Source organism: Candoia aspera, chromosome 9 (genome assembly GCF_035149785.1).
Source record: "Candoia aspera isolate rCanAsp1 chromosome 9, rCanAsp1.hap2, whole genome shotgun sequence".
NCBI lineage: Eukaryota > Metazoa > Chordata > Lepidosauria > Squamata > Boidae > Candoia > Candoia aspera.
The window spans coordinates 19,614,268-19,631,800 of record NC_086161.1 but is presented as its reverse complement, the minus strand read 5'-3'; the positions used below and the strand labels follow the sequence as shown (position 1 = coordinate 19,631,800).

Sequence of the window (17,533 nt, the reverse complement as noted above, 5' to 3'; positions counted from 1 at the left end):
TACATAGCTTTGAATCATTTTCCTCAATAAATCAATGTGCCAGTATAATGTTTTTGACTCATTTGTTTAACTGAGTTCTCTTTATCTAGTTTTAGGACTTGTGTGGAGGAACAGATCACATTTTAGGACATATTTATGCAGAAATATCGAAAATTCAAAAGGGTTCATAAACGTTTAAGAACCATTGTATATGTCTAGTGCCAAGCGGAAGCATGGGTGATCCCAAAGGACAGGAATCCAGCTTCAAACCTGAATGCCAGACTATATTTTTGACTCTACATGGCACAAAATGTGAATCCAATAGAATGCCAGCTGTTGAGGCTCAGCAGTCAGTACCTTGCCAAAGATGCTGAGTGCGCAATTTCAATCCTACGCTCACGTGCTCCCATGTGAGATTTACTGAGATCAGATTTCAGAAGACTGCTCTGTCCAACCCAACCACAGACTTCCCTCCCCTCCCCCTTCCTCTCTCTTAATCCTCTGTATCTCAATATACTTTATTGGAAAATCAAGATCAATGAAGCTACAAGAGAAGAAAATCAAAGAGGGAGAGGAGAAAGAACCAGAAACAAGCTGATCCGAAGAGGGAGCTGCTTAGTGGAACCTTGCATGTCTTTCGACTGATGCTCCCAGCACACCATTCAAATGCTATGTCCAAGTAGAGCCAATAACCTAAGGCCACAAACCCATAAACTACACACCTCACTATTGAGCAATGATTTGATAGCTCTGGCATAAGTCTCTATTCTATCATCCTTCAATTCTTTCCAAACAGGAGGGTTCAACGGGATCTCAAGTGGACCAGAGACTTTTTGCAGCATACTGACTAGTTCACGCGCTTGCTCCATTGTCCGCGTTGGATAAAACAATGCCCAGTAATGAACTGGAACCTAAGAAACAGAAGAGAAGTCAACACACTTCATTTCAACACAGGCAAAAAGGTGTGGCTTTCCAGGTATTTGAGAATATATTTTTACTATACAGTTATTTGCATTTATGTTTGTTTTTTGCAACCACCCTGGAAGCTATAATGAAAGTGGGAATACAATTTTAAAAGCAAAACAAACAAATGAAGGCAACTGGTTCCTGATCACCTCTGCACAATAGGCTGTCTTTGCTACCCTGCTCAGGGAATTAAAACAGCAGCTTCCAGTGCACGACAAGAAGGAAAGGATCTCTGAGCAACCAGCCTTACTCCTCACTTGGGAGCTGGAGTGACAATGGCTGCATGACTGCTGGGATATTCCAGGCCACCTCTGCTGCTTTACAATTGAAAAGATGACTGTCTGTATGTTATACTCGTTGGAGCATGTAAACTGGCCAAGCACGAATCGGTGTAGTTATTACACCTTTGTTTGCCTGATTGATTCCTGCTACTTTGTCATTCATGACAGTAACTCTCTATAATCAGTCAGCAGGCAAACTGAAGATTTTTATTCGCCTCTCCTCCCAGTGTCTCCAGAAAACCACAAGAAAGGTTGTGCTTCAGTGCCATACCTCTGTGTGCTCACTGGAAAAGAAGCAAGTATGCCAGATAGGCAGGAAGCCATGGTCTTATTTTCTACTGCACATGTGGGCAAATATCATTCAGTTTGACCCAGGGATAGAAGCATATAAGCTGTTAAGTCCTAATAACAATGCCCACTTTGACCGTTTTTAATAATGATAATAAGAAATATAAATCTTATTACAATTATCTGCCTGAAACTTTGCCCATTTTTTTGGCATAGAGAGATGTTTAAAAGGAAGAGTTGTCAAGACTCTTTGCAACCACATAGACTTTCTCCAGGATGATCTCTCTCCAACAAGGCCTTTAAAACTCTCAGTGGTTTTCTCTCTCATTAACTGCTGTTTAAACTCTCATTAACTGCTGTTTTAGTCATCTACATCCACCTTGCTGCTGATCATCCCCTTTTACTCTTTCCTTCCACATTTCCCAGCATTATGGTCTTTTCAAGACACCTGGGTCGTCACATAATGTGCCCAAAGTATGACAGTTTGAGCCTGGTCATCTGTTCCTTGAGTGAGAACGCTAGACTGATCTATTCCATGATCCATTCATTTGTTTTCCTAGCTATCCATAATATTCACAAGCCTCCTCCAACACCAAACTTCAAAAGCATCAATACTCTCCTGATTCCTTCACAGCAACTTTCACATTCATAAAGTGTCTCAGGGAAAACCACTGTCTGTGTGATTCTAATCTTTGTAGCTATAGACACACCACAGCATCTTATTTTTTCCAAGGTCTTCATTGCTATTCTATCAAGTGCTAGTCCGTGGTGTATTTCTTGGTTGCTGCTTCCTTTGCTGTTAATAGTTGATCCTAAAAGGCAAAAGCTATCCACTATTTCAATGTCTTCACTGTCAATACTACAGCTAGTTATTGTATCCACAGTCATTAGTTTAGTCTTTATATTTAATTTTAGTCCCATTTTTTCACTGTGCTCCTTGACATTCATTACTAGAGCATGGAGATCATTTGCATTTTCAACTATCAGGATAGTATTTGTCAGCATAACGCAAGCTATTGATATTTCTTCCTCTGATTTTAAAACCACACTTATCTTCTTCCAATCCAGCTTAGTCTGAATAAATAAATAGTACACAGCCTTGTTCCACCTCTTTGCCAACCTGCAGCCAGTCTGTTTCCCCGTGTTCCATCAGGACTGAGCACAGTAAAATGTTCTGAGTTTCCTATTTTCCTAAAAACATTCCAAAGCTTGACATGTCTGACACAAGCAAAGGCCTTTTTATAATCAATGAAGAACACATTGACTTCATTTGAGTATTCTCTGGCTTTCTCAGTTATCTAGCATGCATCAACAATAATGTATCTTGTTCCTCAGACTTTTCTAAAACCAGTTTGAATATCTGGTACCTACCTTTCTATGTATGGTTCTAATCTGCACTGGATGAATTTAAGGATTATTTTGCTAGCATGTGAAATTACAGGTATTATACAAGAGTTTGCACACTGTTAAGCTTCCTTCTTTGGTATTGGTATGTAGACTAACCTCTTTCAATTTGTTGGCTACTCTATTGTTCTCCAGATTTGCTGGCATAGTATGACTAGAACTTTTACTGATTCTTCTGTTGCTTGCCATATTTCTATAGAAATATTTCCATCAATTCCAATAGCTTTCTGATAATGCCAGGCGGGCATTATCTTCTGAGATATCTTGGATTTGACATCCCTACTGTGCAGACTTTCAGTATAGTCCTTCCATTATTATTTGATCTTTTTTCAGTCACTTACTACCTGTCCTTTAGCATTCTTTGGCATGCCTATTCAAGGTCTCAACCTCCTTCTGAGTTCAGCGATCTTTTTGAAAACTTTGTTTTTCTGTTTCTATCTTCACTGTCTTTACAGATGTTGTTGTAATACTGCTCCTTTTCTTCTACCAGCTTGTTAAGATCTTTGCTGAAATCTTCTTTTCCCCTGGCTTTGACTTCTCTTCTCTTGATAATTTTCACTCTTTCCTTTCTTCTGTTTCTTGGACTGTGGCATTTTTTTTCATATTCATCTTTAACAAAGCAGTTCCTGAAATCTTCCTTGAAAATGGTGGGCATATTCTCAAGAACATATTGCAGTAACTAGCTGGCTTTGTTCTTTCACCTTAGCTTGATGCGGAACTCACACAGAAGCAGTTCACTATCTGTTCCAGATTTAGCCCCTGGCCACTTCTATGTTGTCATAACTGAGCTCTTCCATCTCCTTGTACCAATAATGTAGTCTACTTGATTTCTGTGTCCTTCCTCTGGTGATGTCTGTGTATACAGGCAACCTTTGGATGTCTAAAGCATGGGTTAGCAATGAAAAAATGATTAGATTGGCAGCAAGTAATCCTCCTGCTTCATTTCTGTTTCCTAGACCGTAAGTCCATTATATCTTCCTCCATACTACTTCCACCTTTGGTTCTCCAACCACAAGCAGCACATCTTGATTTCACATTGTGTCAATTTCAGATTGACCTTGACACAAAATGGACCAACTCCCTCTTCTTCTATATCAGTGGAAGAGAAAGAGTAAGAAACTGGATAATAACTGCTGTATATTGCAAAGAATATTGGGTCAACTGTTACACCCTACAGAAGTGTACAGAAGCCCACATCCAAAATTAAGCTTACTGAAGAAATACAGGACTCTCTGCTGACTTCTTTAGTCCAGTTTAGGTCTTCAGAGGCACTGAAGGAACATTTCTTCAGATTTATTCTTTCCATGGGGAGGATGCGTCCTTTGGTCTGAAACAAAAGAAAACAGTCAAGTAGGATATAAGGCTAAACCTGGGCCAGCCCTCAACCCACTTTAATTCCAGAGCTCAGCACCAAATATGCCTCAAAGCACACAAAACCCTTTCCTTCAACACTGTCCATTCCCCAAACTTCTTTGTACAAATTCAACATTTTAGATGTTTTGAATCTCTGGCAATTACACAGACTTAAAACAAGTTAGGCAAAAGTTGTATTATGACTTTCAGTATCTATGAAGTTGTACAAGGCAGAACCTCAGGACTGAGAACTGTAATTAACTCCATAAAACTTAATAAGATGACGGAGAAAAAAATGTATTACGTGCTAATGTATAATCTCCCCTGATTACCTCTTATCTCACAGAAGTGACATGTAGAGGGTAACCTTTAAGCCACATGTAAACTCCAAGCAATATTCTGCCACCACCATGTAATTTCAACTCAACTTTGCAAACAGTCAAGTCAGACCTTTGGTAAACATTATCCACCTTTTTCCTGTAAGCCATAGTGAGCTCCCATTCACTTTTGACTTTGGTCCCACACCTGCTTGCTTCAGCTCCATCTACCATGCAGCCCCTGGCAGAAGAAAGATTGCCCACCCGTCTTAGAGCAACGCAGCCAAACATCCAAGCACTGGACAGAGGGAGCCCTGCTGAACCCGTCAGTCACAAAAAAAGGAACAACTCTATCCCCATTTTGACTTCCTCAAAACTTCTGAAATTTTTTACTGTAATATGCAACATCTCCATGAAGCCTGCAATTTCCCAATGTGAGAAGACAGATTCTGAGAAGGTGGTGAACCAAGATTACAAGTAGAAAATGGGACAAAATTAAACTTTAAATTTGAGTAGTCATAGAAAAAATGTCTCCCTCTTTGTGAGGCATAACTTTTAAAAGATTTTAGATTCTTCAGCTCAGTTGCCCTGGGCTTCTAGTAATCAGGTATAGAATTATTGCCAAAGTAAATTCAGTCCTGGCCACCAGCTCATGGCAGGGATGAGGCGACAAATGCAGAGATCAATCTTACACAACTTTCTGTTCAGGGCCCTAGGTATCACTACCTTTGGGCAGTTAACATTATTCTTGGCACTTTCCGGGACTGAATGGTCTATTCATTTTCTGTTATAGACAGTTGTCCTTGATGCTGAAAAATAATCCCAGAACAAAGGGAAAAGAATAGCTTAGTCATTTATTTTCTGCAACACAGTTAGCATAAACCAAAGAAAGATCAAGACAGTAGTGGATCAATCTATTTTTGTGAAGATAATTTTTCATAAAATATGCAGGATCCCATCAGATAACGCTAAACCACTGGCAAGGCTCACACAAAGTTTCCTTACCTTACAAACATCCTCATCCAAGCAAAGCCCCCACCGCGACAGTTCCTTGTGGGCAGCCTCATTCTTCTCAATTCTGCTCAGAAGCTGGCGCAGAGAGGTATGATGCTGTTTAGGACTCAGGTTGATCTGCTGCATAAGGTCCTAAGCAGAGTGCATATGGACAAGGAAGAGGCACTTCAGCTTGTATTCATAAAGAAAGCACACATAACTCACTGCCAGCAAAGCACTCGTTTGAAGAAGGCACTTCTCCAATTACTTTGCTTTTGACTCCACAAGAACAGAAATCGGGGGCCTTTGCACATAAAAAACAGGAGGAGCTTTGTTCACACTGTCATTGGTCACCATCTTGATTTTTTTTTTAACCACATCCTGTAGACACCTCTGAACAGAATCCTCCCTATAAAATATTTGATAAAGCTTTGTTTATAGCAGAGGTCATGATTTATTCCCAATTCCAAGGCAAAAATGTTTCAGATTTCAGTTCTGCCAAACAGCAGCCTGAAACTAATGTGATCATTTTGAGTTGGAAATAGGACCCGTCTTCCATTTTGTACACATCCTTACAATCCAAGAGGAAGCAGTTCAGCATCCAAGGGCTCTCTTAAGCCGCTGCAAGAAATGGCAGGGATAAATGACAGGGGTAAGATAAGCTAACTTTGCAGAGGAGTTATCAACAGGACTGAAAAGGGTGATCTGTACTGCTTCATTTTTTAAAGCTTACTTATTAGATGTACTGTATATCCCACCTTTTTATTCTATATGACTCAAAGTGGCATACATTATGCTTCTGCCTCTTATTTTCCCCACAAGAACAATCGCATGAGGTGGATTGGGCTGAGAGAGTGGCTGGACCAAAGTCATCCAGTCGGCCTGAGGAGGACTAGAAAGCAGGGCCTCCTAGTATCTAACCTCACACCTTGACCACTACATATTGAAAAAAATGTTCAATAATGTCTTTACAAGAAAAATACCATTACTGTCTTGTGATCCGAGTAGGAGTAAATCATTAGCAACTACAACTTTTGGCTAGGCTGACTAGAAAAGCTTAAAATGTTGGTCATCATCACTTCACCACCCAGCCATGCTAGAGCTTTGGGAGGCCAAGGGAATCGTTCTTCAAGCAGAGCGAGATGAGGCGGCTTCAGCTGTTGCAGTGGACTACTTTGAAGCAACATAACCAGGGACTCTGAATGGCCAGCTATGATTTAAAGTTGGCTGAGAGGCCAAATATTTGATGTAACAGGTTGAGAATTTTATAAATAAATTCCAATTCTGTATAAAATATATAATCAAGCACCTTCATGATTCTAAAGTCTTTCCTCATCTTCTCAGGAATGCCTGTCAAGAAGGACAGCTCTGGCACTAGCAGGATTTCAACTGTCTGCAGCTGCAGAAAAATCAAATACAAAACTCATTAGCACACTAGCACACATGATAGACAGAAATACATTATTAATATCATCTGTGTTTATGTATACCATATACACATTAGGTAATAAGGATGGAAAGGGAAAGCTGATGGGGACAAGAAAACCAAACAGGCGGTGAGGGATTGGTGTTTTTTTTTAATTGTCACAATTTTCTCCCCTTATAATAGAAGTTGTAAGTGGTATCGGGAATAGTACAGGGCTAGAATATCTAACATGAGAGCTAACGGCATATGACTCGCTGGCTGCCTAGCACTCAGAGATGCCTTTTCTTAGCACTAATAAGACCACCTTCTCTTCCTGTTTGCTGCTTGAGTTTTAATCTGGAAGACTGAAGTGCCTGGCAAACAATGGCCAGCTTCCAACACCATGCCTGCCTGAACACCTCTATGCATACAAGGCCACTCTTTAAGAGTGATGGGTATCACAGCCTAAAGCTTCCCTCCCTCTAAACTGGCTACAGTATTTAGAAAAAAACTAAGATGGTGGGGTGCATTGGGCAGGGGGAGGGGGCTAAAGGGAATGGTGGGAGAAATTGAAGCTTGGAGTGATCACACCCACTGTGACATCTATTCCATAAGAATTCCCACAATCCTCTGTAAAAACTCCAAAGTGCCCCCAGCCTAGAAAAGTTGGGACACCTCAGAGACAGGTCATGTAAATCAAGCCATCAGCATCCTAGTGATGCCTGCATTACAAATGGCAACCATTTTTTTGCTTCTAAAGGGAACTGCTCAGGTTCTCACCTTTCCTGGAGGATTTCTTCTTTCATCAAGTCTGTGAATCAACAGTGGCTGCTCAAGTTCTCTGATGGTAATCCCATAATGTTTACTGGAAAGACAATATTATATGAATTCAAAGAAAAAAACCAAAACTTGTTTGATAACATCAAACATCAATAGCTAAAAGAGTAATAAAAACAACTCCCATTAAGCCAAAGTAATGGCTTTGGTAGAGAGCCTGTTTGGTCTAGTGGTTAAGGTACCAGGCTAGAAACCGGGAGACTGGGAGTTCTAGTCCCACCTGAGGCACGAAGCCAGCTGGGTGACCTTGGGCCAGTCACTTTCTCTCAACCCTAAGGAGGAGGCAATGGCAAACCACTTCTGAAGAACCTTGCCAAGAAAACTGCAGGGACTTGTCCAGGCAGCCTCTGAGAATCGGACACAATTCAACAGATCAAAGAAAAGTCGCTTTGGTAATGGTTAACCCTTTAACAAGTCTTAAACAAGCAAAGTCTTAAACAAGTCAAACAACTGTCTTACTCCCATTAAGTATTTTCTTTCCCATTTTATCTTAATAATTTAAAAACACTGAATCATAACTATCTACCTGTAATACTCTACAAAAGTAATTTCTTTCCCATCTGACAGGGTAAAACTGCTCTTTGGTGTCTTGTTCCAGTCAATGTCATCAATCCGGTAAGTATTATTGTTGTAACGGGTAATTATGATGTTGCCGATAAGTTGCTTTGTACATTCATCTTGGAAATTTTCCCGACTCTGTTGATAAACTGCATGCCTTTGTGAAAACAGAAATGCTTAGTTAAAAACCAGGAAGGCCCAGGTTCTAGTCTCATCTTGAGTTACCAGCTGACTTTAAGCACTCACCCTTATCTGCCAAACTCACCTCACCCTAACTCTGCAATGCTTTGGAGTCCTTGGTGCTCCCCGAGCTTGGTTGTTTGCCTGCAGACATTTCACTACCCAACCAGGTAGCATCACCAGTGCAAGCGAGTGGGGGTTTGCTGCCTGTTTATATGCAGGAACTTGCCCTGCCAGTTTTGGTGGGGGTGTAGTTTCCTCCTTGGTGGTTCCTTGATTGGGGTATTGTTTTCTGTCTGATTGTTTGTCTGGTGCTGATCCCTGCTTATCTGAATGTTGGCTGCTGGAAGGGATGTGCTGTAGCCTTTTTGTTTCCTTCCTAGGTTTATCATCATCTCTTTTGGTGTGTAATGGTCTTACATAGCCAGATAATGAATTGCATATAAGATACTTAGTATATGTCATCGTTCAATACAAACTTATTCTGAGAATTAAGCGTTTACAACGCACAGAATCGACACCATCTCTTGATTCTCTGTCGTGGTGCCAGCCCTCCAGAACACCATCCTGATAATGTTCCTAAACTCCCCCAAACTGGACTCTTCGCACCAGCCTTGTGGTAAGATGGATGTTGAGCTCCTGTCAGTTTTTTTTGTCTGTGTTATATATGTTTCTTCCTGGACATACATGATTTTTTAAATTGTTCTTTACTGTTTAAAGTGTAAGCCACCCAGAATATTTGGAATCAAGCAGCCACTAAATTTTAAAAGGTAGATAAATTATAACAGAGAAAAATGTTTTTTTTTCCTAACTAGTGATACACAATTATAAAGAACAAATTAAAGGGCGTAAAAGACGCAAGCTTCTCAAAGGAAATAATGTGTTATGAATGTGTAAGCTGGGGAGATCTAAAATGAGGTTCTGTACAGGGAGAGCTTTGTCTTTAGGCCCTACAGATAAAGCTCTCCCTGTAGGGAACCCCATTTTAGATCTCCCCACTTTGCATATAGGCTTCCTTTTACATAAAGAAAAAGGACAGATCTGGTGTCCAGATCATGACCAGCACATATCTCTCACTGGAACTGAGCACATTTCATCTCACATTGTCAAGCACGGTACTCAAATGCCCGTCTTGCTATTAGTTCCATTCTAATCAATTTCCAGGGAAATATTCTTCTTTCTAAAGGTTATTCTACAGACAGTTCACCACTTCAGCATCAACTCCTAGATGAACTAGGAGTCTCAGGACTAACAAAGTAAATTTCAGGAGCCATCTTGGTTAGCCACTGGTTTTGTTGTATCACAGCGGGAATAGGAATAGTTCTCACAATACCCTTAACAATCTTCGCAATGTTTTCTAAGTATCAACATTCTAAGATATCAACATTTTCACTCACATCAAATCCAGGACTGAATCATTCCGAATAACCTTGTGAACAACATCAGCCAACAAAAACAGCCCACCATCTGTCCTTCGGATACTGGCTGCATAGCCAGGCCATACTTGCAACCTTGGAAGAAAATAAATGGCACACAAAGGAAGACACTCATTTTTCAAGCTCAAAGGGAAACTGCTTAATTGAAAAATTCAGTCAAAATGATTTCATGAACAGTCATAGTTAATAATTGCTACACTCTATTCACTGTCTACAATCCCCACCACGGTTATCATATGCATCTGATGAGACAGCTTAGTTTACAGTATTAAAACACACAGCCACAGAACAAACATCCTGATGGGACAGTAAAATTAAAATATATTACATGATGGAATTATCATCTAATGCTATATATTATTTATTATTGTTGCTCTAATATCCATAGACCACCCAGAGCTCACTAGGATTGAGGCCGTTGATGAATTCCACACATAAATGAATAAAATAATCCACCAAAATATGCCACTGCATTTTAGTCTTTCCAGATGTACAAGGCAGCTGTTTTTGCTATATCCTGCAATTAGAGAAAGTGATTCAATTTGCCTCTACTAAGTTTTTGCTCTAGAATGTGTGAAAATATAATAGCACATACATATATTTTAAAATATTGCTTCCATTGCACAGCATATATTTCAAATAATCAAACAGGCCATGAACAAGGATTTGCTGAAACACTGGAGTGCACAAAACAACATACCAACCTGTACTGCTGAAGCACAGTAGCACCGGTAGGATCATAGAAATTTCTTCCAACAAGTTTCATATCTAAAATCCTCATCACTCTAGAATGAAATAAAAAAACTAAGGTAACAAAAACACTGGGAAATGGAGATGGCTAGTTAAGGCCTGAACTCATGGCACAAAAAACCCCATTATTCCTTTGCCAGTCCCATTAATAAGAGAGAATAGAAGGTAAGACACTAGCCTCTCGTGAAACTTTTCCTTTCTTGACGTGTTGGCCTTAAGAAAAATTAGAAATCCCACGCAAAAGTTAGTATCTGAAAATACGCACCAAAAAGTACGCAAGCTGTCACAGCCACACCCAGGTTTGGCAATCTTTCTCTCTCTAGGAACACAAGCCCAAGTGCAGCAATTAATTCAGCAGTTAGCAGGGAAGAGTCAAGGGCGGGGCTGGTGGAGACGGTGCCAACAATGCAAAGAAGATCAGCAGGATTTCGTTATCAAACATCTTTAGATCAGAGCCAGGATTAAGACTTGCACCTCTTTCTCCAGTAAGAACTTCCTGCCACTTGTTTCATGGCCTGGATGTGAAGGACACCCACACCATGTTTCTGATAAGTCATGTCTGGTGTCAGTCTCTTTGCATCTGGTTCTTTCTTTCAGGAAATTCCTAAGCACAACCCCAAACCCAGGCGCATCCCAGCATCTAACAGCAGCAGACGTGGAACAGCATCATTCCACTTCCCATCTCAAGGCTGAGTCTTAACGCAGGCTCCATTGCTTTAATAGTTTTTTCCTTGTGCCATTGCTCTGTTGAACTCCTAATTAACGTAGCATGATATAATGATTGATAATGTATGGTAAGACATGACTGCTAAGACGTGACCAGTAATGCTGTTAAATGTGAACATACGTTAGACAACAGATGCAGTATATTGTCCCTTAATTCTCCCTTTAAATATGAGTGTGAGTTAATAGCCGTAGTATTATTTTCCTTCAATTTTCTTTGATTGTATAGTTTTAGTAAGTAACATTACTTTACTATTGTTTATTTTTGACGTTACGTAAGTATATTGAGAACTCTTGCACCAAAGTCAAATTCCTTGTATGTCTAATCATAAGGTAAAGGTAAAGGTTTCCCTTGACATTAAGTACAGTCGTGTCCGACTCTAGGGGGCGGTGCTCATCTCCGTTTCAAAGCCGAAGAGCTGGCGTTTGTCCGTAGACACTTCCGTGGTCATCTGGCCGGCATGACTACACAGAACGCCGTTACCTGCCTGCCAAAGGGGTACCTATTAATCGACTCGCATTGGCATGTTTTTGAACTGCTAGGTTGGCAGGAGCTGGGACTAGCAACGGGAGCTCACCCTGTCACGCGGATTCGAACCGCTGACCTTTCGATCGGCAAGCTCAGCAGCGCCGTGTCCCTATGTCTAATCATACTTGGCCAATAAAGTATTCTACTCTACTCTAAATAGTGACTCCCATTTTCTTCTCTAGCCTGATGAGCAAGTGCAAAGAACTCAGAAAAGCTTCCACTATCCCATGCTCTTCGGTTAAAATAGAGATTGATCAAAAGGCCAATGAGGGTTTTCCCCTCTTAAGAATGCATTACTGTATATAATCTTACACTGTACTTCTCTATGTGGTCAGAGGAGGTGGCCCAAAACTGAATTCAATCCTAAGTACAAGCTGATTAGATCAGGCTGCAGTGAAGTGTATTGCTGACAGAGAATACTGATATACTTCCAGAATGGAGCAGACTTACTGAAATCGAGGCAATTTCAAACACCAAGAAAAAGAACCTATCAGAATAATTTATAATCACTCCTTTTACCTGTGCTGAAATCACATGTCTACCATTTGGCCACTACTGTATAACATATATCCATTTAAAAATAAACAGAGCCTTGACATCATTTATACTTCATGTAATAGCCATATAATTACTCATCACACAGCACAAAAAGTTAAATCCCATCCTTCTTCTGCACAGCACATTTGTATAAAACCCCAGTTGTAAAATTAGCTCACCCATTACATTAAATTGCATACTTGGCACCAAGGACATTTTTCATTGTGTAAGCTGCACACTTCCTTCTGAGCAGACACACACAGATTCATGATTTAGAGTTGTAATGCTGTATGTTGAAACAAACTGGCTTTAAAATAAATATATGAGTTAGTATTGTACTTGAACTATTAACTGCGCAAAGTTTTTCTAGAATTGGTCAATCAAGCTTTTGCTGTGACATGCCAAATAAGAATGCCCATGCTCATTTAATCAACCTGAAGTATTATTCACACAAATTAGAAATGTTAAGGGATGTTAGTGTCATTCATGCTTATCAACATTCAGTCACATGTTTGCTCTTGCTCTGAAAAGATAAATTTCAGCTCAATTTATTTGACAAACATAAATTCAATTAAAATAAAATGGGATGCAAGTCCAGATGTGAGACAGCCGTAATTACGCACCTTCTGAAAACAACATTGTAAAATGGGACACATAAATCTGAGCTCGGTTCCAGAATTTTGGTCAGCTGAATCTTTAAACCGATTTCCATTCCATCTGTCCTTCTTCGACACTTCAGGTCAATATTCTAAAGTAGAAGAAATATATTCTATCAGAACTCAAACACAGGTAAGACAGCTTAAGAATTCCAAAAGAATTTTCTTTACAAAGTAAACTACAAAATAGTCATCATTTCCAGTTCCCGCAATAAATAATTATTGCAGTAAATGTATGCAATTGCAGTAAATGTATGCAATTGCAGTAACTGTATGCAAATAAATATTGCAGTAAACAGATGCAATGTATAACTTTGAGGGACGCGGTGGCGCTGCGGGTTAAACCGCTGAGCTGTTGATCGGAAGGTCGGTGGTTCGAAACCGCGCGGCGGGGTGAGCTCCCGTTGTTAATCCCAGCTCCTGCTCACCTAGCAGTTCGAAAACATGCAAATGTGAGTAGATCAATAGGTACTGCTTCGGCGGGAAGGTAACGGCATTCCGTGAGTCATGCTGGCCACATGACCCGGAAGTGTCTATGACAACGCCGGCTCCAAGGCTTAGAAACGGAGATGAGCACCGCCCCCTAGAGTCGGATTCGACTGGACTTTACGTCAAGGGAAACCTTTACCTTTTTAAACAGATGCAATGTATAACTTAGCCATTTTAAGACAAGTGTAACATTTCAGACTGTTTTGTTTTTCCAAGTCACTTGTTTTCATATTAGTCTATCAACCCAAAATAAAGACAAAGAGAAGCATAAATCACAAGTGAAATAAACCATCGTTTATAACTATGCCCTATTATTTTGTTGCCGCTGAAATTGCATACTGTACTAATATACTTATTCTTTTGCTTATACTGCCAAGTCTTGTTTTCTGTTAAGATTACTTTTTTCCCCAATGTGTGTACAGATCTTGAAGAGGCACCTTTGAAAGTAAGTTCATGCTTAATGTAATGTTCTCTCTTACAAAACCTTGAACTAGAAAACAAATCGATTTTAGATCTCCAATACTTTCAGGGTTACACTGATGAAGATGTTGGGTTGGGACCAGGGTAATGCTGGTTCAAGTACCCTTTAAACCACAGCAAACTAGATGAGCTAGTCTCTCTCAGCTCAATCCACCTCATGGGATAGTTGTGATGGGCTGAATAGGAGGGGACTACCCAAGTACACCACTCTGGGCACCCATATGACAGGTATATAACTGGATCAACAAGTATCTGGAACAAAAAGCTCTCCACTAATATAATGCCCATTGATACAGCCAAGCTATATAGTCATTTGAGGAATTCAGCTGTACTGTCATCTATTGCAACTGGAGAAATCACAAGGTCAACGGGGAAAGGGGGAAGGGAAGTTGCTCCCTTTCGCTCATTTCACAAGGTGCATTTCAATATTATCACATACCTTTCAGTTGCAGGATAACTCAGAAGAATAAACAAACAGGGCACCATTCAATTCTAAGCTCACAGATGGGTAAGGAAACATTCAGACAGTCTGCAGAGCAGAGAATGCTTTAATCCAAAATTCTTTTTATCTCCTTTATGTGTGAATAACAGGTCTTTAGAAATATACAACCACTGTTTCTATTTGTCTTTTGAACAAGAAATTTGTCACTAGGACTAGAAAAACCTCAAGCTCAGTATCAGCTTTGCTATTCCTACATGACAGAGGAATTTCAGGTGGTGTTCCATCCAAAGAGAGTGGGGGTTGGGGGGGGTCACCTAGCACTGATAAAACACTCAATAGATTTGTTGCAGCAAACTCTTCTGTTTCTTCCTCCAGCCTTACTTGAGGCAACTTGATAGGTAAATAGAGAATAGAGCCATCAAATGCGGTAATGTCTCCTGTCACCGATTTATGTTCCTTCAACATCCCAAAACGCATACTTTTACATTCCACATCTGGGCTGGAAGACAAGAGGAAAATTAAGAAAAAATGGATGATGCCGGCAGTACAGTTTTATTTTTTTTTAAAAAAGTGCGTTTCTGTTCACCTTAACCAAAAGCTGCACTGTCTTAGTTTATCACAAAACCTAAAATGATAAATCCAGTCTGAAAAATATACATTCAAGATTTCTTGATATTGTGAATAGAAAAGCAGCCTCCATGTGCTGGTGGTTACGCTATTCCAATGAAAGACAGCATCAAGGGAGATGTATGGCCTCTAGGCTGCATTTCCACAAGAAACTGTTCAGGTTCCATACAGCCTTGTGTCATCAACTGATATACACCACCAGACAGTCTCTCCAAAAACTTTAATGCTGCAGCAACAATAGTCAGACTGGCTAGATTATTTATTTATTTTCTACCCCACTTTTATCATTTTTATAAACAACTCAAGGTGGCAAGCATACCTAATACTCCCTCTTCCTCTTTTCCCCAGAACAGCAACCCTATGAGGTGAATTGGACTGAGAGAGAGGGACTGGCCCAGGGTCACCCAGCCGGCTTCCACGCCTGAGGCAGGACCTCTGCCCTTGGAGACAATAAATATTTTGGTTGGGAGTAACAATCTTCCAACCACAGATGCCTTCTTAGCTCTGTCAAGACCACCTTGCAAAGCCAGCAACTGATGCTTTCAAAAGCACTTTATCAAGACAGCCTCAAGGGTTAGAAAATGCGAACGATATTCCACATAGCCTCAAGGGTTAAAAAACACGATTTATGTTCCTTTAAATTCTAGCATATAAAAGTTCCAAGAATAGGGGAAGAAGCATATCAGTTGGACTACAACTTGGAGAATGGCTTGAGTAAAAGGTGCTAGATTACTTCTGCCCACATTCAGCTATTGAAGCCATTACAGATCCCCAAAGCAACTGCCCTCAACTGTTGAGGAAAGAGCAAGATTCAAGGACTACTACCTGAATGTCACGTGGTACTGATACACAGCTTCATTTTTGCAGTGTATTCGAATCAGATTCAGTGCCAAAGGGATCAGGCTTCCTTTCCACCCTTGCTTCATAAATGGTTCTCTGGAAGGATGGAAGAATAATTTCTGTTTCACTTAAGAGAAAGATAGTACCATAATAAAGGCATGAGGCAGCTGAACCTCATGAATACTGTACAGGTAGTCTTTGACTTACGACCATTCGTTTAGCAACCGTTCAAAGTTACAATGGCGCTGAATGAAGGGACCTACAACCCGTGCCTGAAGTTACAGCCATTACAGCACCCCTGGGGGCATGTGATCAAAATTTGGGCACTTAGTAGCCCACCCACACCTACAACCGCAGGGGCGCTGCAATTCCCCCCACCTGCCTACCTCCTCTGCCTTCTATGCCCCTTTGGACCCCTGCCCCCCTCTGCTCCATTGCCCCAGCTGACCTTGGCCACCATCTTCTTGCTCCTGCTGCTGACAAGGTATGCCCAGCCTAGCTACTAGGCTGTATGGGGCTGGTTTCGGGCTGGGAAGAAGGGAAAAAAAGCCAAAAGCAGCCTTTCCCCCACTTCCTTGCAGCACAAAGTGAGCCCCATGTGGCTCAGCAGCTAGACTGGGCACACCTTGTCAGCAGCAGGATCAAGGTGGCAGTGGCGGCAATAGTCGGCTGGGGCAGCAGAGCATGGGCGGCAGGGGTCTCAGATGCATGGTGGCATGGGCGACAGGGACTGTACTGGGGTGGCTGTGACTTCCCAGGGCATGGCAAGCAGCCCCAGAGCCATGCAGGTCTGGGGCTGCTTGCTGCCCTGCAAGGTAGGGTGCAGGGTGGCCAAAGGGAGGGAGCTGGAGACAATCCCTTACCTTAATGAGGCTCAGACTGGGAGAAACCAAGCCCGGAATGGCTTGGATTGGAATGGGTACTCAATGACCACAATTCTCGGTTAATGACTGCAATGGGGAACGCTAGGATTGCTATAAGTCAGTGAGATCACATGATGCCTCGCTTTACATCCGCACCAAGTTACAATGGCAATCCTGGTCCCAACTGCAATTCTAAGTCTAGGACTGCCTGTTATTTCAGTTCAGTAGTGCTTACGCTCCAAGGTGCAAAGAATTAGAACAGCAATAAGAACCATTTTTGGATGATGGATGTGCTAAAATTTGGTATTAACAAGATATATCTTTACAAACAGGATTACTGTTCTAGGTGCCATCTACTCTGTATTTGCTGGGCTTCTTGGACACCACTTCTGCCCCATACACCTACTCCAAGCCCAATTTCTTACTCTTTTCTGAACAAGTTGGGAAGAACTTTTCACAGCTTATCTTCCCTGAAGACCAGGACAATCTAGAGGATTTCATCAAAGCTAATACATTCAGAGGACTCAGTCTGAAGATTTCCTTCACTTATGCTATTGAAAATAGCCTCTATTCTGTTTGCACGTACTCCAAACTGAGCAC

At 41.0% G+C, this 17,533-nt stretch overlaps 1 protein-coding gene across 1 annotated transcript in view; it reads right to left on the bottom strand.

Annotated features, from left to right (window-relative positions):
• The window catches only part of PIWIL2 (piwi like RNA-mediated gene silencing 2), a 30,913-nt gene extending 14,754 nt beyond the window's left edge, over positions 1 to 16,159 (bottom strand). Inside the window, exons 1-11 of the mRNA XM_063310900.1 lie at positions 16,056 to 16,159; positions 14,985 to 15,102; positions 13,160 to 13,284; positions 10,702 to 10,782; positions 9,959 to 10,072; positions 8,350 to 8,538; positions 7,767 to 7,851; positions 6,891 to 6,980; positions 5,594 to 5,734; positions 4,132 to 4,245; positions 702 to 890 (exon numbers count right to left, since the gene is read on the bottom strand). Of these exons, the coding sequence (XP_063166970.1) occupies positions 702 to 890; positions 4,132 to 4,245; positions 5,594 to 5,734; positions 6,891 to 6,980; positions 7,767 to 7,851; positions 8,350 to 8,538; positions 9,959 to 10,072; positions 10,702 to 10,782; positions 13,160 to 13,284; positions 14,985 to 15,102; positions 16,056 to 16,156 (1,347 nt within the window). The 5' untranslated portion in view covers positions 16,157 to 16,159. The remainder of the gene's footprint in view (positions 1 to 701; positions 891 to 4,131; positions 4,246 to 5,593; positions 5,735 to 6,890; positions 6,981 to 7,766; positions 7,852 to 8,349; positions 8,539 to 9,958; positions 10,073 to 10,701; positions 10,783 to 13,159; positions 13,285 to 14,984; positions 15,103 to 16,055) is intronic.
• Between the last annotated feature and the right edge of the window lie 1,374 nt (positions 16,160 to 17,533).